Source organism: Myripristis murdjan, chromosome 9 (genome assembly GCF_902150065.1).
Source record: "Myripristis murdjan chromosome 9, fMyrMur1.1, whole genome shotgun sequence".
Lineage (NCBI taxonomy): Eukaryota > Metazoa > Chordata > Actinopteri > Holocentriformes > Holocentridae > Myripristis > Myripristis murdjan.
Window position 1 is genome coordinate 25,858,134 of NC_043988.1, and position 22,876 is coordinate 25,881,009.

At 42.7% G+C, this 22,876-nt stretch overlaps 1 protein-coding gene across 1 annotated transcript in view; it reads left to right on the forward strand.

Moving 5' to 3' along the window:
• The window catches only part of LOC115364974 (rho guanine nucleotide exchange factor 28-like), a 43,132-nt gene that overhangs the window by 18,243 nt on the left and 2,013 nt on the right, over window positions 1-22,876 (forward strand). The window contains exons 10-37 of the mRNA XM_030059686.1: window positions 3,678-3,799; window positions 4,034-4,410; window positions 5,062-5,236; window positions 5,848-5,959; window positions 7,306-7,348; window positions 8,427-8,516; window positions 9,164-9,287; window positions 10,331-10,475; window positions 10,757-10,812; window positions 12,005-12,062; window positions 12,629-12,785; window positions 13,583-13,699; window positions 14,083-14,225; window positions 15,117-15,367; window positions 15,452-15,577; window positions 15,754-15,871; window positions 16,004-16,258; window positions 16,895-16,971; window positions 17,065-17,243; window positions 17,715-17,812; window positions 18,005-18,196; window positions 19,700-19,828; window positions 20,051-20,184; window positions 20,263-20,310; window positions 20,523-20,627; window positions 20,839-21,003; window positions 21,119-21,370; window positions 22,143-22,506. Of these exons, the coding sequence (XP_029915546.1) occupies window positions 3,678-3,799; window positions 4,034-4,410; window positions 5,062-5,236; window positions 5,848-5,959; window positions 7,306-7,348; window positions 8,427-8,516; window positions 9,164-9,287; window positions 10,331-10,475; window positions 10,757-10,812; window positions 12,005-12,062; window positions 12,629-12,785; window positions 13,583-13,699; window positions 14,083-14,225; window positions 15,117-15,367; window positions 15,452-15,577; window positions 15,754-15,871; window positions 16,004-16,258; window positions 16,895-16,971; window positions 17,065-17,243; window positions 17,715-17,812; window positions 18,005-18,196; window positions 19,700-19,828; window positions 20,051-20,184; window positions 20,263-20,310; window positions 20,523-20,627; window positions 20,839-21,003; window positions 21,119-21,370; window positions 22,143-22,506 (4,212 nt within the window). The remainder of the gene's footprint in view (window positions 1-3,677; window positions 3,800-4,033; window positions 4,411-5,061; window positions 5,237-5,847; window positions 5,960-7,305; window positions 7,349-8,426; window positions 8,517-9,163; window positions 9,288-10,330; window positions 10,476-10,756; window positions 10,813-12,004; window positions 12,063-12,628; window positions 12,786-13,582; window positions 13,700-14,082; window positions 14,226-15,116; window positions 15,368-15,451; window positions 15,578-15,753; window positions 15,872-16,003; window positions 16,259-16,894; window positions 16,972-17,064; window positions 17,244-17,714; window positions 17,813-18,004; window positions 18,197-19,699; window positions 19,829-20,050; window positions 20,185-20,262; window positions 20,311-20,522; window positions 20,628-20,838; window positions 21,004-21,118; window positions 21,371-22,142; window positions 22,507-22,876) is intronic.

Consider the following 22,876-nt stretch of genomic DNA (forward strand, 5'->3'; position numbering starts at 1 on the left):
ATCTCAGGGCCTGACAGTAATGTTCACTGAGGCGCTGTTTATGGGTCAGAGGTGTGTGAATGATAGGGCCCGCGGAGGCCAGCTGTGGCTTTGGACCCGGCCCAGACACTGAGCTATTAGGCCTGTCCATCAAGTTCCTGTAGTGGGTTTATATGGAACAGGATCTGCTTTCAAACAGCGGTTTGACCCACATCCAGGTTCTGACCCTCTTTGGATTTGATGTGAACCAAAACTAATCCTTGGATGCATAATAGAAGGTCTAACATGAGTTTGTGCAGATATTATGGATCTGGATTCAACTTTATATAGCCTTTTTATGTGGGCTTAAGAGGACCCAGTAGTGATTTAACAATAGAGAGCCAGGTTGTGACGCCTTTGATATCTTGCCATTTTCCACTAATTTCAGACTATAGTAATTTTCAGTACATTTAGGCTCCCCTGGGAGATATGATGTGGTTCCCTGGATTATTCTGGGCTTTGGGGACTCAGGATTGATGCAGACTGTGGTCTGTGTATCCTGTGGTGGTTCAACATGGACTTGAGTCTATCCGGGTATGTTTGATGTGGAAGGAGCAGGAATCGTCTGGTGTCCTCGTCAGTGTCTGTTTGACTCCCTGTTTGCCTCTCAGATTTACGGGACGCTGCCTACAGGAAGCACAGCCAATTGTCCATCTGATTTATTCTCTACTGCATATGCTGGACTTGTCTTCTCTGCCTCTGCAGCGCTGGCAGTTGGGAAACTGGGATAAAGTATGGATTTGTTTTTCAAATAAAACTGTTGAGCCTCACATTTAATGGCTTCTTGAATAATTTAGGCAACATATACCAGAGCCAAATTCATGTTTTTGCGTCATTGGCATCGTTGCTCTGTCATTAGGAACATAAAATAACTGAGATAATGAGACTGCCTCCGCTGGTTAGCTCGATGAGTACTGTGCTGTCACTGCCGGTTGCTAACGTCGTTAGAAACTCCCTCATCCAGAGAAGGCTTAGCAAAATATAAATGCTCTTTTTTTTCCATGCCCTACTTCACATTCATGCAGTTAAACACAGTCATAAATGGGAGCTGTCAAATTCAGGCACAATCTGGACATTTAGTAGCTCCACTAGTGGAGTTGGGAATAACTTAGCAGCTTCATTAGAGTAATTTGGGTCAAGTGCCTTGCTCAGGGGCACCTTGACACCGTGCAAGGGGTAAATCAAGATAATGTAAGTCTAAGTCTTTCAGGAAAATCCACCCTAAAACACTGTAACGTTGTCAAAAACAGAAATTGGAAATGCAACCCTTGCATTTCTGGCACAGTTTTCTTATTTGGAAGTGGGTTATTTTTTTATTGGCCTGCTGCAGTGTAGTTTGATAGACTCACCATTTTCCACAGACATTTTTCACACTCATACAGGGAAAAATACATCGTAGAAGAGAGAGAAATGCCAGATTCTCCACCTTAATAGATTAGAATGCAATGTCGTCGCCAGATTTGCTGTGTTTCGAGCTTGGGATGATATTCAGTTTTTCTCAACTGGAAAAACCCTCGCTCTGCTATTGCAATCTCTCTTTCTCCACCTACACACAAAATCAACGATTTCGCATCTCTTCTCTGAGGGTTTTTGAAGATCTTTCTGGAAAATGTAGGAAATCAGTGGCTGATGTTGAAGTGGACATATAGGATGAGAGAATATCACTCCTGTAATATAACATCACACACTGAGAATAACAGTGTAAGAGAATTCAGCGGTGGATGTTGTCTCTTAAGTCAAAGTTAAAAGACCTTAGTTAAAAACTCAGATTGGTGACTTCAGATTCAGTTCGTGTTGTCAGTAAAGTACAATAAATTCACTAAAAATAAATTGTTACCTCTATTTTTAGAAACCGGGCAGGTTTCCCTTGCCAACATTTTCATTACATGTAGCACCTGTCTTGATAACTGTGGCTACATAATTTTGTTTACCACAGAGCTTTTGACTGACAACTTGATCAATCACATATTGAAAATGATCACACATGTTAACCATAAACAATGTTGGAAAGAAAGAACCAGCACATTAGAGGGTGCAAAGCTTGTGGGATCAGTACAAAAGCCATCACTACCTGTTGTTAAAAAGTAATGGCCTCTCACAGATAGTTGTTTATTTGAGTTGGCTGAAGGAACGGCATCTGACGTAAACCTGGAAAACTTTGTGAACTTCACAAAGTCCTAATGGAAATTTGTAATACTGAAACCAAGCAAGCAGCTCCGTACTTGCTATTGAAATAGCCAAGCTCAGTGTCCTGGGCTTTGTGGAGATTGACAACCTGGTATTAACGCCTGGGCAATGTGGACAAAATCAAATATGACAGTGTCTTCAACAAAGTAACTTAATGACAATATTGTGACGATATTGTAGGTATGACTAGTGCTTGTATGAGATATTTAGGCACAATAGTTGTAATAAACAGTTATTAGTAATTAGAAAAGAAGTAATTAGAAAATTGTGTCCCTTTACTGTGATGCAGCCTTTAAAACCAGGGAAATATTACATTTATGCTATATCATGATACTGAAAATGAAATATTTTAGCTAGTCTCATATCACAGCGTTAATATCACATTGATACGTTGCCCAGCCCTCCTGGAATGAAACAGTGACAACTACATGTCATGCTGTTTCATTTGTCTCAGTTTGGCAGTAAATTATAGCCTTTTCAATAGTAACTATCTACTCGACAGTCACAGCAGACAGCTACATTCACACAGTGAGAAGTAGTGAAAAGTGTGTTATCTGAGTTTATTAAAGGTGCCTCAAAAAAATTGGTGGAATTTTGAACTGCTTATTAAATTGCAAAGAGCAACCTGAGGTTTTTGTCCTACAATATTTATTCAGACCATCTCAAAACCTGCCTTTCAATATTCATTCCCGCCTAACTACACTGAAAGCTGTAAAATTGCTTTTTTCACTGAAATGGACTTTTACAACACAAGTCAGTCACATAAATAAAATTCTTTGATTAAAGTTCCCTTGATGCTCTTACACAGAACCCGACTGTGTTATTAAAATACCTCATCAAAGGCTCATTGTTTTGATTGTTATTGCAGGTTCTCCTTCAGCCTATTTTTGTGTGTATGTTTTACTCCGCTATGCCTGAAACACTTTCTAAGAAGTTCCATTGAGGAGAAGCTGTGTTTTGTTGAGTGTAACATCTCAGAGGGAGCTGTGTGTTTTGAGAGTTGGGAGCGTTTTCCTCTGTTAAACAGCCGTACCAGGGGACCGGCCACAGTGACCCCACTGTGCAGAAAGTCTTCCTCTGAATGCTACTGTGTGCTTGACAGGAGTTTTTTCCACTCTGCTGCTATATAGACGGCAGGGTGGGGATCAAACACGTTTGCAGAAGTCTACTTATGCTCGCAAATGCATGCACACACACATTCACGTGCGTGTGAGGTCTGCACAGACGCACATAACACACACACTCACAAAGACACAACACAGGCTTTCAGACTTCTGTTCCTGAACAATGACATGCAACTTCCCAGGATGTCCACATCACTTCCTGTTTGTGAAAAGTTTCTTGCTGTTGCTGTGGAAACCAAATGTTATATTGAAAATTCCCATCCTCTCTCTCTCTCTCTCTCACTCTCTCTCTCTCTCTCTCTCTGTCTCTCTCTCTCGGTGGCTTTCTTTCTCCTTCCCTCTCTGTAGAGAAAAGCCAGTCGATAAGGGAGAGCCAGGCCCCGTCCTCGACTCTGGCTGCAGCTGCCAGACTGTCAGCCATGATCCACGGCAAAGACCAAGTGTACGCCAATGCCATGCTGGTGGACCAGGTGAGTGAAATCGGGTGAAAATTAATGGGAAATGCCAGGAAACATCAGCTGTCTGTGTACAGTAAAAAACTTGTTCACATTAGGTGACAAGAAAAGATGACCGGGTATGATAATAGTCCGTTTCGGGACTTACAGACCAGAACTTTGCCTGTGAGTCCGTGGAATCGTTCCTGCTTTGTTACTTTATATCCTTTTTTCACTTGCGTTTTTTCGTTACTTTTTTTTTTGCCCCAGGTCGATGATGTGGATATAAAATACCGATCTCCAGGGGAGGAAGAGGCAGTGGGCTCTGCGGCCCAGATCGGCAGCCCGTGCTGGGACTCCTTCGCTGGGAGTCCCGCTGACTCAGGCAGCTGCCGGCACCCGTCCCCATCCCAGAACGGGGAGAGGGGAGTCCAAGGCTCCGCTGTTGGTCATCACAGGGCGCCGTCCCCTCGCGTCTCGCCCTCCTCTCCCTTCACTTCCTCCCCTTCTTTTCCTTCCTCTCCACTGGCCTCCGCCTTTCGGCTGTTTGAGGGAGGACAGAGGCGTCAGACCCAGCCATGCCCGCCAGTCTCTCCTGGTTTCGGCCACAGAGGAGCCAGCTTGCCAGAGGCGACCCGGGGCCTGAGGTAGGACACTGTCTCTGTTGACACGCTGGATTTCACCTTTATGACTCCAAATTTCAAAACTGTGAATGGCAGGTTGGATGAAAAGGCACTCAAAATGTGTGTTGTTACCTAAGATAATTGAGTTTTTGTGAAAAGCTGATCCAAACAAAAAGAGAGAGCCAACCATCTGCAGTGCAGGCAATGCAATTTGACTCCATAATTTGGTTGAAAAACGAAAACAGTGTGTGCTGTTGCGTGTCAAAGTGTTGGACCAATTCTTTGTGTGTGCTTTTGCTGTTAAAAATATTTGGGGAAAAAATATTTCCATGGCTAATCCAAGTTAAAATATCCAATCATTGTCATTATCATCTCTTTAAGATTTCAACAAGGTTTAATTTGACATTCAGAACAGTGGGTACAGTCGCAGAGAAGGTGCGGAAAGTGACAGGAAGCTTGAACACAATTGAGCGGTTTGTGTTTTGAAGTTGCTCTGAACATTCCTCTCAGAGCAAGCAGTTTCCTCAGTGCTGCAGGATGCGAGCCCTGCAGCAACCAAAGAGACACATGCGTCCAATTAATGTTTCAACACTGCAGGATAATGACGCACCAAAAATATAAGGGCTTATGTGTGCATGTTTGTTTGTGTGTGTGTGTTTTTGTGTGTGTAAGCAGTCCCAGTCTTGAGTGTGACAGTGGAGAAGAGGACATACTGGGTCACTCCTACCCGTCCTCGTCTCCAAAGCTTCAGCCTGTCCTGCAGTCCAGCTCAGGAGAAGAGAGGGACTCTTTTGACACATCGCCAGACTTCAACCGCACACACTCTGACAGCACGCACAAGTCTACCAAGGTACACACTCGTATGTTTTATATTTTGAGTCGATGCTGTCAAACATGTTCATTTAATAGTTTCCTACCTGCAGACTCCAGATTAAGAGTTTTCTACCCTGTTTGTCTCATTGTTTTGTTTATAATATGTACTTTAGACAAGACTTTGTTTATGCTTATCATCGTCCTTCTTGTATAAACTCACAAATTGTTGTTGTCATGTTCAGTGCCTTGCTCAAGGGCATGCAATAGTGCAGCTTGAGACCAGACATTTTTAAGAACCTGTCTCCAATGTGCTTGGATCCACTTGATTTTGGATCACTCAACTGTTGTTTGAAGCAGGAATATCAGTGAAAACACACAATAAAAACAGTAAAAACACATGGCATGAAAGCACAATAAAAATCCCAAAAACACACACCACCCAGACAAACATCTGTTGATAAGACCGTGGAGAGTCAACAGCTCAATATGGTGCATGAAAGGTCAGACATATTGACTGAATCTGTGCATTCTACCAGGTCTGGTCTGTCTGCAGGACTGAACCGGTGAACCCTCCGTTGCCGGTCTGCCACATGGGATCTGAACGTTTTACTTTGTCTGCATGCCTAATTTGTTCCTGTTTTCATCCAGAATCCAGAGGAAGCTGAGGTCCGCCTGCGCTCCTACTCTTACTCCTCCCCCAAGGCGAAGCCGTCGCGCCCGCTGCTAAACCGAGACGCAGCCATCTCTGACCTGGCAGAAGGTGAGTGAACTTTGACCCCTTGGCTCTTTGACCTTTTTGTCCCCTGGGGCCAGCTGAATGGACACATGCCACATGTCTGACAGAGGAAGGAGCAGACAGGTGTCATAAATCATTGCAACTCAGCTTATAAAGTACTTGTGTGTGTCGGGTCAGCTCTTTTTTGCTACAGTACGACTTCTCACATTTTTGCGAATGTGTGTGCACAAGAGTGCACACCATTAAGGCCATCCTTTATCCTGTGCAGATGGAGCATTCAGCGGCAGCGGTCGCTCTCTCCTCCAGGCTTTATCTCTCTCTAAATCTCTCTCTCGTCTCAACCAAGTTAGTAAGTACCAGCGCAGCGTCGAACAGCATCTTGGTTGGTTGGTGAACACGTCCCAGATTACAGGGTTTCATCACTGTTGCTTTTGGTGAACCACGGGATGAACTGGTGATGTGGTGAATTTGTTTATCTAGGGTTGCACAATTAAAAGTGTATAATCAAACATTTCATTTCATTTAGAATGACCAATATTATTGAAAATAGCCAAGATATTGATGCAAGATGCAAAAAATGCAATAAAGTAAATTTGTCAGAAAACCTCTACATGTCTTGTCTTTACATGCCCAAATGTTATCACAACAAAATCTTGAAGAAATTTGCAAAAAGGTGTATCATTTTAGCCAAAATTGTGCAGCCCTCAGCCTGTGTTATGGTTTGTTTTTTGGCGGTGAGTGCTGCAATCATAATTTGAGATGTACAACCCACTGGTTCAGTAAAAAGACATATTCATCATTTTGTAGAGCTGGATGATCAAGAGCAGACTTTCTCCAAAGCTTCATGCCAGACATTTTTCACCAGTTATACAATGTAATTACAAAAAATGAGTGGTTAAAACCAGTTTGATCCAAAATGTTCATGTGCATGATATAATAACTCACTTGCACAGCATATCTAAGGAGGTGCATTTTGTATCCAGAGGCTTTGGAAAATGCTCTGCAGAGCCTCTACACACCATCTGAAGGAGGTTTGCTGTTTCTACTCCGGGGGTTTTTGTTTTGCTTCTGTTTGGGTACATGTTTTGTTTGCCTGCTGTTTTTGATTTTCCATTTTTCCTGCCATCTGGTTTGTCAAGACTGTCTCTTTGCTATGTTTGCTCTCTCTCTGTAGGGGTTTGCTGGACCAGGGCTTTTTTTCAGGGATTTTAATGTTTACCTTCGCCTCTATACAAAATCAATTTGGTTTCATTCTGACTGAAACCAATTTACTCAGAATCAACAACATTGTTTCATACATTATGAAATGAAATGTTAATAATATTTTTCTGGCTTACTGATGTGAGCTTCCCTGTTTCTTTACATTGCAGAGCAGAGGGCGTTCAGCCTAACTGAGACTCCAAGGGAAAAGAGGTAAAAAACAGTTTGTGATTCCATACACTCAGATTGTAGAACAGAGATCCTCTCTTTTTAGGCACCAGTGTTGACTAGCAGTTAGACGTTGGCTTGGATGATGCATGTGGATATGTGTGTGTGTGTGTGTGTGTGTGTGTGTGTGTGTGTGTGTGTGTGTGTGTGTGTGTGTGTGTGTGTCCAGTGTTAAACCTGTGGTTGGGGTCTGGCTGGGCAGGATGTGACATACTTCCTGTTACAAGGCCGGGGGCCAGAAAATGCTCTGACTGCAACCTCAAAATAACCCTGAGTAAACAGGCAGACTCGGGTCTTTCCCAGATTTCAGACCCTAGAAACATCTAGCTCATTTTCATTTTTTGCTCATAATGAATTTGCAGTATATATATATATATATATATATATATCACTGTTGCTCCACCGTTGGGCAAACTGTGCTTGTTTTGTTTAGTTTCATGCACGCTGACAACACACAGTCATACCATGTTTTATCTCATCTAACTGACTCATCAGTTCATCACACTCTAATACATTTCATTCGCTATAAAACATGCATTGCTAACAGAGGAAACATCACATTAGATCACACTCCCTAATTAGATTGTCATATTACATCAATAGATAATTGTATTAGATCATATCAATTCTAAAGCTATCCAGAATACGAGCCTGAACAGATTGACCGACCGTTTTACTCCCTTATAATATCAACGTGTTACATGCATCCATTTTTAACAAAATAAGGATGTTGGGTGGAAATCCTGCCATTAACATGTTCTAATATTTTATAGTACTGTTTACTAAAACAGTATTTAGAGTAAAAGTTCCTGTCACCATAGTTTTCCCTCTGACTTTATGAGACCTTAAAAAAACTTGAAATGAGATGCTTTTCCCTGTTTTTTGTCAGCTGAGTCGAAATGGCCCTCATTTTTGCGATTTCAGATATTGCAACTTTAAACAGAGTTTAGTAGCAACATAGATGTACATTTTACTTTTAATGAGAGGATTGGTATCACGTTTAGTTTCCTGATGGACCGAACTCCAGCAACCAGCAGGTCTAAGGTGTGTTATATCCACGCAGGGTTTTGGGTTTCCGTAAGCGGGCCCAGTCAGCAGAGGAGGAGAGCAGCGCTTCACTCCAACACCTCACCCTCACAGAGTTCCTCAAAGAGTATGTTGCCACCAAAAATGGCCTCGCTGTCATGCATGTGTAGAGCAGCCGGGGCCGCAGACAGGGCCCGGCTTAACCCATTCTAACCCCGCTGTAAAACCATGCACCAACTCATCCAGTAACAATGTGGTTTCTTTGCAGGTGTTTTTTTGGGGCATAAATAAATCTTCAGAAGGCCACTACACTAACAGTTTCAGTGTTGGTTCACTTTGTTGGGTCGATGTGGTGTTGCATGTATATATTTCCTCTCGACTTCACTATATCATCGTTGCCTTTCACCTGGAATGTCTAATGTAACTAGCATAGCTGACATGTTATTAATTGCATCTTGCCAAGGTCAGTCTATAAATAGCATAGTCTAGAGCTCTTAGCGACTGTTAGTTCAAAACTTCCAAGCATGCCAAGCATGTTCTTAAGAGTGATGGTCTGTGGACCTGGGGTCCTGGAAGACTGCGGGCCTGACACTCTAATATTCCAGCATGAGACCAACATCCCTGATTAGTTAACTTGCTGTATTGAAGACAATCATAAGATCATTATCGTGATGAATGGTGTCCATGTTGGGCTTGAACGCTGCAGTCTTCCCCAGACCAAAATGATGTCATGAGTTGTGATGGCTGCTGACTGAAATGTTTACACCAAAACAGGATCGAGGATGAGGAGTGGGATAAATATATAATCCCCTCCAAGGCTGAGTCGGAAAAATACAAAGTCAGCCGGACCTTCAGCTTCCTCAAAAGCAGGATGTCTAGCACGCGCAGCAAGACCAAGGTGAGCCAACAAAGCGATCTGGTGGAAAATATGATTCCTGTGGTCCAAGAGTTTATTTCAAAGCATTTCACTTCGCAAACTCATATTTTCCCTTAAATTTCACCTTAAATGGCTTTTTTCCGTAATGTACAACAGTGTCAAATATATTACATGATACATCTGCTGGTTGCAACGCCTCTCTGAAGCTACATCACACTTACATTGAGTGAAACAAACCCAAGATGCCAGTGCTGTGTGGTGCCCCATTACATCAAACAGGAAATATCAAGATGCCAAGTTCTGTTGCCTGGTTTGAGCAAAGTTCAGCTGCACAACGCACATTTGTAACGGCAAACCCACTGGACAGCAGTGTTGAAGAGTTACATGTGATTAAAATGTCAAAAGCACAACCTAAAAAAAGTGAAAGGTCTCCCTGAGCACTGCAGTAAAAGGTTTAGAACCACTCAGACTGGCCTGGTCAGGATTCCTGCGCTGGGCAGCCATTGTCTGCACATGGTGCCTTTATTTGGCGAGGGAGAAAATTCCCTCTCTTCAGATCTTAGCAACAGGACACAGTGAAAATATCCTCTTACATAATGCACAGACCCCCAACGCAGCATGAGGAACCAAAACACATTCCATAGTATACTCCTGCTCTTACAGACACGTGCATGCGTGTTTTAATATGTCTCCAAGTGTGCACACACACGCATGCAACACACGTGAAGCCGCAAGCGCTCGCTCTTTTAGACTTCCATGTAAAGTTTGATAAGAAAATAAACATCCCTGTATCGTGCACACAGAGGAATCCCCTAACTCCCCACTGAGGAGCTTACCACTACAAAAGCAGTGGTCCCTGTGGACCTTAATAAAGTAAACAGATATAAGCCCACTGAGGGGCCCCGCTATCCCAGCTAACTCCACTTAAGCAGGTGTGTTAGCATGATGGCTGCAGCGTGCCGCTCCCTGCCTCCCATTCACAGTCGTTTAATTGTCCACTTGTGCTGCCACAGTAAATGTCTGCTGAATGACAAGATTTTAAATATTTATGACTTGCTTTCCAGGTGAAGGGTAAAGAGGTGAAGGAGGGAAAAGAGAAGCCAGGAGCCGCTAACGGACACCAGTTTGTTCCTGTCTCTCCATCTGGTCCCTGTCTCTGTGTGGCCTGTGAAAAGTCCATTTCTGGGAAGGAGCTGTTGCAGTGCTCCAGTGAGTGTTATACTGTCTGTTACACTGTTGTTGTTTTATGTCCTGTGGTCATTGAACTATTTAGGTTTTGTGTAAATCTGTGCACGTGCAGTCTTAATGTTTTATTTGGGAAAAGCAATGAAGTCGGTGTTGTTCCTCTCTCAAAATCCACATCAGTTGTATACATTTTTCTGAAATGAGGGACAGTTTGGCAGCCATCTGCACATGGGATAGAGTTGTGGTAAATCTGTCAGCGATTGGTTAAATGGTCAGATGAACTGAGATTTGATCTTTGTCTCCAGATTGTTTGTTGAACGTCCATAAAGGATGTCGAGAGTCGGCTGCAGCCTGTGGGAAGGTAACGTCCAGCCTCACATTCCTCATGTGACCTCAAACCACAAGCGAGAATAATGAAGCATTTCAAATTGTAATTTTATGGGGAAAAAATCTACCATAAAACACTTGTTTTTAAGCATTGTTATAAACACAAACAGCTTTTGGTACCTTTACCCTACACCAGTGATTTTGTTTTACTACAATTTACCCATGTTTTACATTGCAGCAAACCATTTTGCAAATTACGCGGTTGTACTAAAAATTTCACAACATGTAATAATAATCCCTTGAATTTCAAATTTGAATTTTTGGTTGAACCAGCCACCTTTTAATGTTCTGCTTATGCACCTAACAACGTTATCAGCATTTGTAAACCTTGGAACTGATAATTCACTGTGAAAAGCAAAGATTTCCCTGGGGACTGTTTTCCAGCAGAGGCAGTGTTTCACTTCACCCACTTCACTCACTTCATCAAAACACAACCGCACTGCTGCTTCTAGGAAAATTAATGTGGACTTTATTACAGCAGTGGAACACTGGTGTGAAGAGAGTGTGAAGTCTCTGAAAGTTCATTTTCATATCGTAGTGGAACGAATGGAAACCAGTGGCTGGATAAAACTTAGGAAAAATGATATTGTAGTTCTAAAATATGACTACTTGCTTCGGGAAAAGACTAACAGAAACCTGAAGTATGTGCATTTTGTAGATATGACGCTAAACATGTAAATTTCTTGCCCTTTAATAGCATAAAATTTATCAGCTACTAAATAGTTAGTGGAAAGGCTCTCTTGGCTCACTATTTTGCATCAGTGTGTGACAGCTACACAGGTAGATATACCAATTTGTCTACGTCCGTATTCCCACTTTTGATTCAAAGCAGCAAGTTCGCAGGAAATGCAGGACACCAGCAGCTGAAGTAGAAATAGATGAGGCAGGTTGAGGTGGAGTGGGCACACCAACAGAAAATTAAAATGCTTTATTGCAGCTTAAGTCCTGGAAACGCATCGGGCATCACATATCGATGATATACAACGGAAGAGTTTCCAAGGGTGGATCTTTTTCCTTTTTAATTCTGTCGTCTAACCACAAATTGAATCCAGTGTTGCCTGATTTTGAACAATATTGCAGTAACAACTTGATCTTTATTGCACACTAAATTGGCAAACGTTATAATTTGCAACTGCTGATGTTATTATGATTATGTGTGTCCTCAGAAGCCTCAGGAAAGGAATGCGTTGACGATGAAAAGCAAGGCCTTTTCTCTCCCACAGAGTGAGTTAGAGATTACTTCTCCCCTCTCCTATTAAGTGCTCCTTGATCTTCATTTTGCTTTTTTTCTCTCCCCCCACCTGTCCTCTGATGTTGCTCCTATAGATTAAGTAAACCTCTGCTCCTCACCTCCCCCTCTACCTTGTTCCCTGTTGTTCTTTCCCTGTTACAAGGTTAAATTTTAATCTTCCTCAGTGGGGGATCAGGGTTGGATATTCCATGTATGCGTGTGTGTGTGTGTGTGTGTGTGTGTGTTCAAGCACAGATTCCTGCACAGGTGCGTGTAAGCATGCATGTGTGTATTTGTGCGCGCATATTTCATTATGCAAAGCTCTATGCCCGTAAGCGTCCCGTTATTCAAGATATTGACGTAGTCGTAAACCTCTTGTCCCGTTAAACAATGAAACATAACAAACAGCGACCTCCCCGCGTCTTTACACGACACTAACTATTCCATTTAAATATAAACAGAGCATCTGAACACTAAACAGACGTTTGGGGTATTTGTTTTCGGAATGGGAAAGCCTCCAAAGTCTGACTGACTCCTCTTCCTGCTCCCTGCCCTCCAGACTCTGTGAAAGACAACACTCCAGCCTCCCTCTCCTCCACCTCCTCCTCCGCCTCCTCCTCCTTCTCCTCCTCCTCTTCGCTTCCAGCCACGACTAAAGACAAGCGAGAGACAGCAGTGCCTCTCGCCAAGAGCCTCTCTGTCTCTATAGACGGCAGGTGGGTGCTAACATTTATGCCAGATTTACACCGATAGATCAGCTCAATACCTATTTTTTAGTCTTGCCTAAAAGTTTATTATTTTACTTTTCATCATTTTTCTCTTTCTCCTGTTTTATTTATTCTAACCTAGCATAGTCCTGCTCTCCAACTGTTTTTTGTTAGTGTCTTGGCTAAATTGTGAAGCACTTTGAGCTGCACTGTGTGTGAAGGTGCTGTATTTATTTTATTACATTTTATCGGCCAGTCAGAGTTCTCCAATATGTCAATGTGATGCTCCTCCCTGACTCCAGCCACATGAAACAAACTGTAACATCTGTAGTGAAGCTGTACTTTTTTGAATGTTAAATTGCATTTATTTATTCATTAATTCATTAATTTATGGATTTTTTATTTATGTTTTTTTTTTATTTATTTTTTTTTTTTTATTTAAAGACCCACTCTATCGCAGAGTTTCCCATAGCATTGAAGAGGTGGTGTGGGTCACTCTTGTCCTGAAGTGCTGCAGAATTTCAGCAGTCTAGTCTTCAGTATCACATTGCCAAATGATGCCAAGGCTTTTCCATCTTGACAAAAATATGATTTTTAGGGAGAATCACTGAATACTTGTAACTTTAAAATATGTGGAATATTAGTACAAAATATCAGGTATCATCAACTTTAGTCTAAAAACGTGGTATTGGCCTTATCGGCTGAACCTTAGCTTTCACAGTCAAGCACTCAAATACACACACTTACCGTGTCTTTTCCTACAATTTCATGTTCAAATCTGTTTCCGCTTATTGGTTGCTGCCCAGACGGCTGAGTGATGTGGACAGTGAGGCCAGTGTGACTGCCTTGGCGAGCGGCTCGTTGGCTGATGAGGCGACACCGATCACAGCAACACCACCATCTGCCGACCCCCCCCCTCAGCACAGAGGGTGAGGATGACAACATCTGATACACACAATAATCATCCCACATAGTAGTGACATTTAGGTACCAGCATGTTTTATTCACTCAGGCTATAAATCAGGTAATAAATTATTACTACAATTTAGAGTAATTCAGAATCAGAAATACTTATATTATCCCCGAAGGGAAACTGAGTCACTTGCAGTTTCTCAAATTCTCAAGAGAAGAATTAAATTGCCTTAGAATTTTTTTTTTTTTTTAAAAAGTACCTGTATTATGTTTCAATTTGTGCATTAATACTACTTGTGCATTAATCAAAATTGTAAAATTGTAAATTGATTGCAGAGCAGACTCATGATTTCTTCTTTGCAAGGCAGAGGTGATTCATTATTTTTGTTCTTGCAGAGGCAGTTGACGCCCCCCTGCTGAGCGACCTGTCCGCCGACCTCCTGGGACTCGAGGCGGAGTCGTGGAGTCTCGCAGTCAGCCCAGACTTCTGCAGACAGCACGACAAACACACCATCAAACGACAGGATGTCATTTATGGTGAGACAATGCTACTTTCCTTTCACGGTACTAACTGTTCCAGGCTCTTCCGTTCTTTCTTTCTTTCCGTCTTTCTTTCTTTCTTTCTTTCCATCTGTCTTCCTTTCATACAATATCCCCTTCACCAGTGGTGGAAAATGCACTCAAATCTTTTCTGCAAAAGTAGCAATGCTATTATAGAAAGACACTCCAAATAACAGTAAGTTCTGCATTCAACACATTACCTCAGTTCAAGTATTAGCAGTAAATGTATCAAACCTTAGAGCATTCATTTGAAAAAGTATTAGTTCAGAGTGTCAAAGTCTTTTAATGTTGTAAGGGGTCCAGGTCTAACTACTCCACATAATGTTGAATAATCAAAACTCTAACAATGTATCGCATTTCATCTTTTTGTGTATAATACCTTTTTCTACAAAGTAGGTAGTAACTACGGCTGTCAAAAAATGTAGATTTCCCTCCGAGGTATGGTGCAGTAAAAACTATAAAGTCTCACAAAATGTTAATACCCAGAATAGAATAGCAATAAGTGAGTGACAATATGTTGAACTTGGAAGGCCAGCAAAGCTAACTACCTAATTGAGATAGTTTGGCTTGATGTTTTTTTTTTTTTCTATTAACAGGAAGAGCACTAGACTTCATAATATTAGCTATCTCCTCTGTTTCCCTTTACCCTTCTCAGTCTGCTTCCATCTAACATAACTTTGTTAGAAAAACTGTGGTATTTCACTCAACCCACTGAGGTTTAATTCAACAAATAGTTTTTTGCCTCCAGTGTAGCTATTACCACCCATAAATGTTTGTACAGTTCAAACTCCCATCTTCAATAATAAACACATTTGCTGCAGATGTTCAGGTTCCCATAATCCATCCACCTGTGCTGCTCCCATGTAGAGCTGATGCAGACGGAGCTGCACCACATCCAGACGCTGACGGTCATGTCGGAGGTGTTCAGGAGGGGCATGCTGGAGGAGCTGCAGCTGGACTGGGACTGTGTGGCCCGGATCTTCCCCTGCTTGGATCCTCTGCTGCTCTTCCACAGGAATCTGTTTGGAGCGCTGCAGGAACGCCGGCAGGCCACCACCCAGCTCGAAAACCCTCGGAATCACCTCATCCATCGGATCGGGGACATACTCCTTCAACAGGTGCGGGGAGATGAACACCCACACTTATGCCTATACACAAATCCATATCCACGCTCTAATCCCTCTGACTGACCTCTGCCTCAGTTCTCAGACGAAAACGCTGAGAAGATGAAGCAGGTGTACGGAGAGTTCTGCAGCCACCACACGGAGGCCGTCAACGTCTTCAAAGAGCTGCAGCAACAGAACAAGAAACTTCAAATCTTTGTCAAAGTAAGCCTCTGCTCCGAGGGCTCTGTTTTTACTCTTGAGCCTACTTTCCCCTGTAACTCTGACTGAAACGCTGAGTGCCATTTGCACAGCAGACATCATAATTTTCAGCTGCTTTGGCTCTTGAAGTGCCTGTCATCTGGAGCAAACTGTTGATGTTCTGATGTTCTTTCTCACAGCAACAGAGCAATAAATCTCTGGTCAGACGGAGGGAGGTGCCAGAATTTATCCTGCTAGTCACTCAGCGCATCACCAAGTACCCAGTGCTGCTGGAAAGGATACTGCAGTACACTCAGGGTGTGTCAGCCGTATTGTGTAAAGCTGTAAATATACTATCTGCAACTGTGCATGCCTAATATGTATATTTTTTTTACTTACCAGTGCTCTGTGATATTTCACTGTAACGTGTGTTTCTTCTCCCACCCTCAGAGGGGAGTCAGGAGCACTCTGACCTGTCACGCGCCTTGGCTCAGATCCGTGATGTCATCGCTGCAGTGGATCTGAGCGTCAGTAAGTACGAGCGGGGTCAGGAGCTGCAGGAGGTGCTGGCCCGGCTGGAGAACAAAAGCTTCGCCAAATTAAAGAACGGCAAGGTGTTTCGCAAACAGGAGCTGCGCAGCCAGCACAGGGTCCTGCAGCACAAAGGGCTGGTCTACTGGAAGACGGCCACGGGCAGACTGAAAGGTGTGTGAGAGTCCCTGTGCTTGTGTTTTTTTTTGGTGAAAACTTTGTATCTCCAATTTGGGTGATTTTTGTCATTTAGTTTAATTTGAATATTTACATGCTCCTCTATGGCTTCAAAACACTCTACAACCTTTTTGCAAAACTAATTACATAAACTGACAAATGCACAGTCATCAACCTAGCGACAAGACTGTTTGCCTTAGCTTCTTGAAAGTTGATATTATGGAAATACTAGGTTTGGACACAGCAGCAATATTATATATAGAAAGCTATTGCGGTTAGAGGACGTTAAAGGAATACTTATATATTTTACACCCCTTTTACTCACCCTTAGTTGTCTTGAATATATGAGTCTTCAGATTTAGTGAACATGCAGGCCAGTTGTGCACAGCAGCTCATTCATGAGGCATTTTCTGAAATTGCTTTATTTAGTATTTTATTGCAAGAGTACATTGTTTGGGACATACTGTATATACGCATGGAGAGTCAAGAATAGGTTTACATTGCACCAAGAGTTTGATAATTTGAAAAGGATAACAAATTAGGTTATTGTATATATAAAAAATATCTTTTTTTGTTGAAATATTCCTTTAACTAAATACCCAAACTTGTGTCTTTCTGCTTTTCTCCTTTCAGACATTTTAGCACTCCTGCTCACCGACGTTCTGGTTTTCCTGCAAGAGAAAGACCAGCGCTTCGTGTTTGCTGCTGTGGTACGCTTCACGCCGAAGAACACTTTGAAATCAGAACCGACTCGTCTCCGCTACGTTCTTCTCCCACGTTCTTAACTTTATCTCCTCCTCCAGGACCAGAAGCCTCCTGTAATCCCTCTGCAGAAGCTCATTGTTAGGGAAGTAGCCAATGAGGAGAGAGGGATGTTCCTTATCTCCGCCTCCTCAGTGGGACCGGAGATGTATGAAATTCACACCGCCACCAGAGAGGAGAGGAACGCGTGGATGAGGCACATTCGACAAGCTGTAGAGAGGTGTGTGCGTCTACTCTGAATCTGTGTGTTTATATCTGTACACGTGTGTATGCTTGAGTATTTTGGGTTAATAAATATTGCCATGCAGTTGGATGTGCAGTCCCAAAAAAAGCCATTAGGCTGTGGGAATAAACACAAACTGTTGCTTAGATTGACTAAAAAACAACAAAGGTGAAGGAGGGCACTCACTGAATTTTAAAAATAGGCAAGAACAATAATTCAATTATGATTTATTGGCCATCTCATTGTTTTCCTTGATTGGTCAATAAATCATGCTCTAATTGAGATACTATCCTTGCCAATTTTTGAAGTTCAGTGAGTGCAGCCCTCCACCTTCTGGTGTTTTTTTGCTATTTCTGGTTAATGTATGTTTAAGTGTGCGTTTGTGTATGTGTGTGCGTGTGTGTGTGTGTGTGTGTGTGTGTGTGTGTGTGTGTGTGTTATTTATTATCTAACCCCCTGGGCTCACAGTTGTCCTGAAGAGGAGGAGGAGGAGGAGCGGAGTGCTGAGTCGGAGGAGGCCAGGAGAGCCGCCGAGGCCAGAGTTCAAAAGATCCATAAGTTCCAAGGTCAGAAACACGTTTGATGTCTCCACATATACAAATGATGTGTACAATAAATGAATATTATCACCTGTTATCCATTATGTAACTTTTCTGTGGGCTCATACGCTGGTGATTTGTGTAATTACAAAGCAATAATGACTTTCGTCAGACAGAACGTTAAACAATTAAAAACATTTGAACATTTGTTTCATGTAGAGACTCTGCTGGGTCAGGACCAGCGGATCTGCAGCAGCCTGGAGGAGAAGCTGCAGCTGTACGCCGAGCTCACGGAGTTAACCCTCCGCTCACCAGAACCTGCACCACAGCGCCACCTCCTGGTCCAACCAGACACTGACAGTGAGATGACACGACAGGCTTCCACTCTGCTCACAGCGGCCCTGAGAGAAGGTGAGGAAGAGGCAGGACGGGTGCTGGGTGGCCTGGGCTGCGTGAGGCTGAAGGTCCAGAGGGAGAGATGTAGTTGTGTTGCAGATATTGATCAATATGTTTATGGGATGTCCATTCTGTATATATTCTCCGGACCCGTTCTAGCTTTTAGAAGGTGATGTATGATTATTTCCACCAATCAAAATGAGTCTCACATGTGCAGCGTGTTAATAAGGGGCCTGGATAGGTTGTACCAGTTGTCTGTAAGTGCTAGTTACTCCAGTTTTACCTGGGCCACATTCAGCCCTGACGAAATGTTGCAAAATGTTTATTTAATTGGAAATGCTGGTGCATGGAACATCAAATTGTGTTATGCAAGTATAGTTGGATCCATGTGTGCGCTGCCTTTTTAATATGGCAGGGTTTATATAAATGTTGCTGCTGATTGGGTAACACGTCTGACGCACCCACCAAATGAGAGAAAACAAAGCAAAACAGTGCACGCCATTTGCACATTGATTGTGCCCCATATTTGCTTCCAAGACCTGTTTGAAATCAGTGGAAGCAGTGTGGTTACACATGTTGCACAGGTGAGTCTCATTTTTATTGAGGTTGTGATTGGTGGAGGTATTCGTTTCTCAGATTGACTTTAAGCAACGTTATAAAGGGGGGTGGCAGGGCACTCCTGTTCTTGGACTTACATGTAAATTGATTTCATTTTAAATCTTTGTCTGAAGTCAAACTTTTCAAAGCATGGCAATTTTTTTTCCAGTATTCATCTTTATTAGGAAACAATAAGCAAAGCAAAAGTAATACTTAAATAAAAGTAGCAGAGACAAATGAATTTGCTATGGAAAATCCTCCTATAAAAATACCTGAGCAGAGTTAAAAAATTACATACACATAACATCATAACAGACAACAAATACCGTATTTCACCAATTAATCGCCCGGCCTCAAATAGCCGCTGGGTTCTTATAAACGCCTGGGGTCTGCACCCATTTTGCGTATTAAACGCCCACCCGAATAACCGCCGGGGCGATTATTTGCATCATAATGAGGTAACCCAAAATAAGGCTATTCACCTTATTTTTGCAGAAGTAAACAATTAACCGCACAATAACTGTGCGGCACTTCCGTTTTCTGTCAAAATAAGAGCGCTAGCTAACGTTAGAAAAAAGGGTGTATCGTAATCTTAAATTGCCCGACTGTAAATATGTTGGACAATAACTGTCATCACGATAATGGCCTGGTGCAGGTCTGTGCAAAAATAAATAAAGGCCTGCAGCGAATAGCCGCCTGGTTCTTTTAAACGCCCGGGCGATTAATTGGTGAAATATGGTAAGTGTAATAAAACATCAAAGAAAAGTGCTGTGGTACCACAGGTTTATGTAGTGGTCATGCAGTTAATGCTCAGTATGAGTATTAATTTTCAGTTCCATCCATGTTTCTAGCCATTTTTGGAGCTGTGAGCTTGCTGACAGAACAGACATTAATATTGAGAGACACTTGCTTCTTCTGCAGCGGAGAAGCTGATCGCCATTCTTCAGACCCGTGAGGCCTTTTCTGTACACAGCCAGGGCTCTCCTGTGCAGGGACAAGAGTGCTGCAGCTACAACAGCCACGGCAGCATCCAGGAGTCTCCCTCTGAACGTGAGTTACACACATGTTGTGTACAGCAACCAATAAATTTGACTTCAGCTCAAATTTCTGTTTCTCTGTTTTTGGGCACATTGCCCATATACCACTTAACTTTTTGCTGATTTGACTGAACTGGATACATTGCATTATATCTGCAAGCATTGATATTTAATGTGTGCTAGCAAAAAAAAAAAGAAAAAGAAAAAAAGGGCTATTTATTTCTTGTTCCCACAGCGGATTATCTGAGCACGCTCAGTGTGAGCTCCACCTCTCTCGTGTCAGACAGTGAGTGGACAGGGCCGGACAGCTCGATGTGGAGCTCTGCTGCAGAGCTGAGGAGAGGAGACACCAACGGGACACAGATAAAGGTTCAACCACTGTAGTTTCACTGTTGATAAAGTTGGATATCCACTGCTGTTTCCCTGTAATAACACAGTCTTTCACAGGTGGCAGAGTGTGTCCAGAGTCTGACTCAGCTACTTTACAGTCTGCAGGTGAGGAAAGACACAAGTTTCAACATCTGTGGTTCACGGTATGAGTGAATATATGGTTTCAACCACTTGAATCACCACTTGGCAAGAGCAAAAATAACACTGTGAATATAAAGGCTAAACATCAAATATTAGTGTAATATCAGTTGTCCTAATGATTTTATACAGGTGGTAACGTCAGTGTGATCAGTGTGGTCTCCTCCTCCTGTTTTCAGGCTGCTGTTACCCTGCAGGACAGTTGTTATGAAGTCCAGAAACTCCTTCTTCTGGAGGGAGAGCGACCACAGCTCCGCACCCCCACTTCCCTCCTAAACAACCTGGTACATGAATGTACTAATAGAGTATTCATCCAAATTATTATTACATTATTATGCTTGCACATTATTATCATTGGAGTTGTGCAAGTCTCTATGTTATTAATAATTAAAGAACTCTTATCAACATCACTTTTGTTGAGAGTGGATTGGAATTCATTTGCTAGATTTTGATATAACGACAGATTAAATTAAAATGGTTTATTTTGTCATTCAGGAGCAGGAGAAGCAAAGGAGTGTCGATAAGAGGAGAGAGGAACTGGAAAGGAAGAGCTTAGAGAGGAAGAGAGAGGACGTGGACGGGGTTCAGAAACTCCATGCGAAGCTGAAACAGGAGCAGCAACGCTGGGACAAAGAGTGTCTGGCCAGGGAAAAACAGCAGGTAAACCTCACTCAAAGCGCCATCTTGATAATGTAAGAATGACAAAATGTATGCACCTCTGGGCTGAGACACTCAGTTGCAGCAGTGTAGTGACACTGTATCCCTCTTTTCACAGAGCGAGCAGGAGAGTCTGCTGGAGCAGCGGGAGCAGCAGTGCCTCCTGGAGGCCGAGAGGCTGCGCTGTGAGCGAGAGGAGCTCGAGGCCCAGCTGCTGGAGTATCAACAAAACCTGGACAGGCTGAGGGAGGGCCAGATGAGCGTGGAGAGGGAAAAGGAGAAGATTGAAGCCCAGCAGAGGCTGCTCCAGAGCTGGAGACACAACCGCCAGACCAGCCTCCCTGTTATGATACCACTGGATGGATACCAGGTAGCAGAGATAGAGAAAGTGATGATAATGTAGTGAGAGAATGGAAAAAGGTAGAGAACAAAGGAATTCTTCATGAGGAGGAAGTAGATAAATATCTTTCTGAGCAGAATCAGAACAATGATGTATTACACACAGTTTATACACAGTGTTTTGGGGTTTGAATGAAATGGGTCTTTGAAGGCTAGTATAATTGCACTAAACTGCCCACAGGTGAAATTTTGCGTCATCATTCCGTGTCTTTAGATTTGACATATTTTTGCACAAAAATTTAAAGATTTTTTTTTTTAATAGGTTGTGAAACTTTATAAACCACAGGACACTAAAACTCCCAATTTAAAACCACACTAATGAAATTCTTAATGTCTTCAGCACTTTAAGGCTGACCTAAGGTTTAAGGTTGAGCTGAACTGGCATTTTTAGTACCTGGGGAACCATGGAATGTATTATGAAGAATTAATTTGCGGTGAAACAACACAATAATTAAATGTTCAAACAAAATGAGGAGAGAAAAAATCACTGCAGGTATCACAGAGTGTTTTTTTTTGTTTGTTTGTTTTTTGCATTTTTGGTCAGGGAGGAAGCTCTGCAGTGTCAGCAGTAGTGACACTGACTGTTTGATATTTTTAATTTTTTTTTACTCTAATGAAGACCCAGTTCAGATCAAAACCTTGTCTGTAATAACATTTGTGGCTTGGATCAAATTGTGCCTGCCCTGGCTCTCTGGCCTTATCTTCCCATCTTAAGCCTTTTTTTTTTTTTTTTTACCTCTCAGGTGTCCAGCCACAGTCGCTCAGGCAGCCTGGATGGAAACTGTTCTGTGTATGAGAACGAGGCCGCTCTGCTTCGCTCCCTCCAGCAGAATCACCTCCATCAGCCCAACAACAACCAGCACCAGCGTCTGCACACCGGACCGAGGAAGAACCAAGACGGCCCCCTGCACAGCCCCAGTCACACCGCTAACCTTGGCCTCAGCCCCAGTCTCTATAACAGCCTCAACACCCTCCTCAGTCAGGCACACAGCAAAGCCCCTCCGGACGCTCTACCCTACCCAAACCACAGCCGCCCTCGTCCGCTGGGCGACTCCATCCACCCCTTCAGCACTGGAGTCTCCACGCAACCGCAGAAGACCAACAACAGTAAGTTTACTAATGTCAAATGTGACGTTTCCTTTCAATTAATGTGCAGGAACAGTGAACACATGTATTTATCCAGAAGCCATAACATATTTGTAGTCACTGTTCTCTAAGGTGTTTTTTTTTTTTGTAGAGAAGAGAGGGGAGAAGGGGAGAGTAACTTCAGATAATATTGCTGAGGAACAAGGCAGTCTCTTGGTCACAAGACGCATTTCTTCAATAATAAAGGCGTATCACTTTCTTGATAATCTGTGAAATGAGTGAGACAGGAAGCGATGTGATGAAAACAGGCAGTAGTGTCACACTGAAATAGCAGAGGGAAGTAAGATCATAGAGGTCAGGGCGGTGGTCAGGCGCTGCTTTTGCTTTTGCT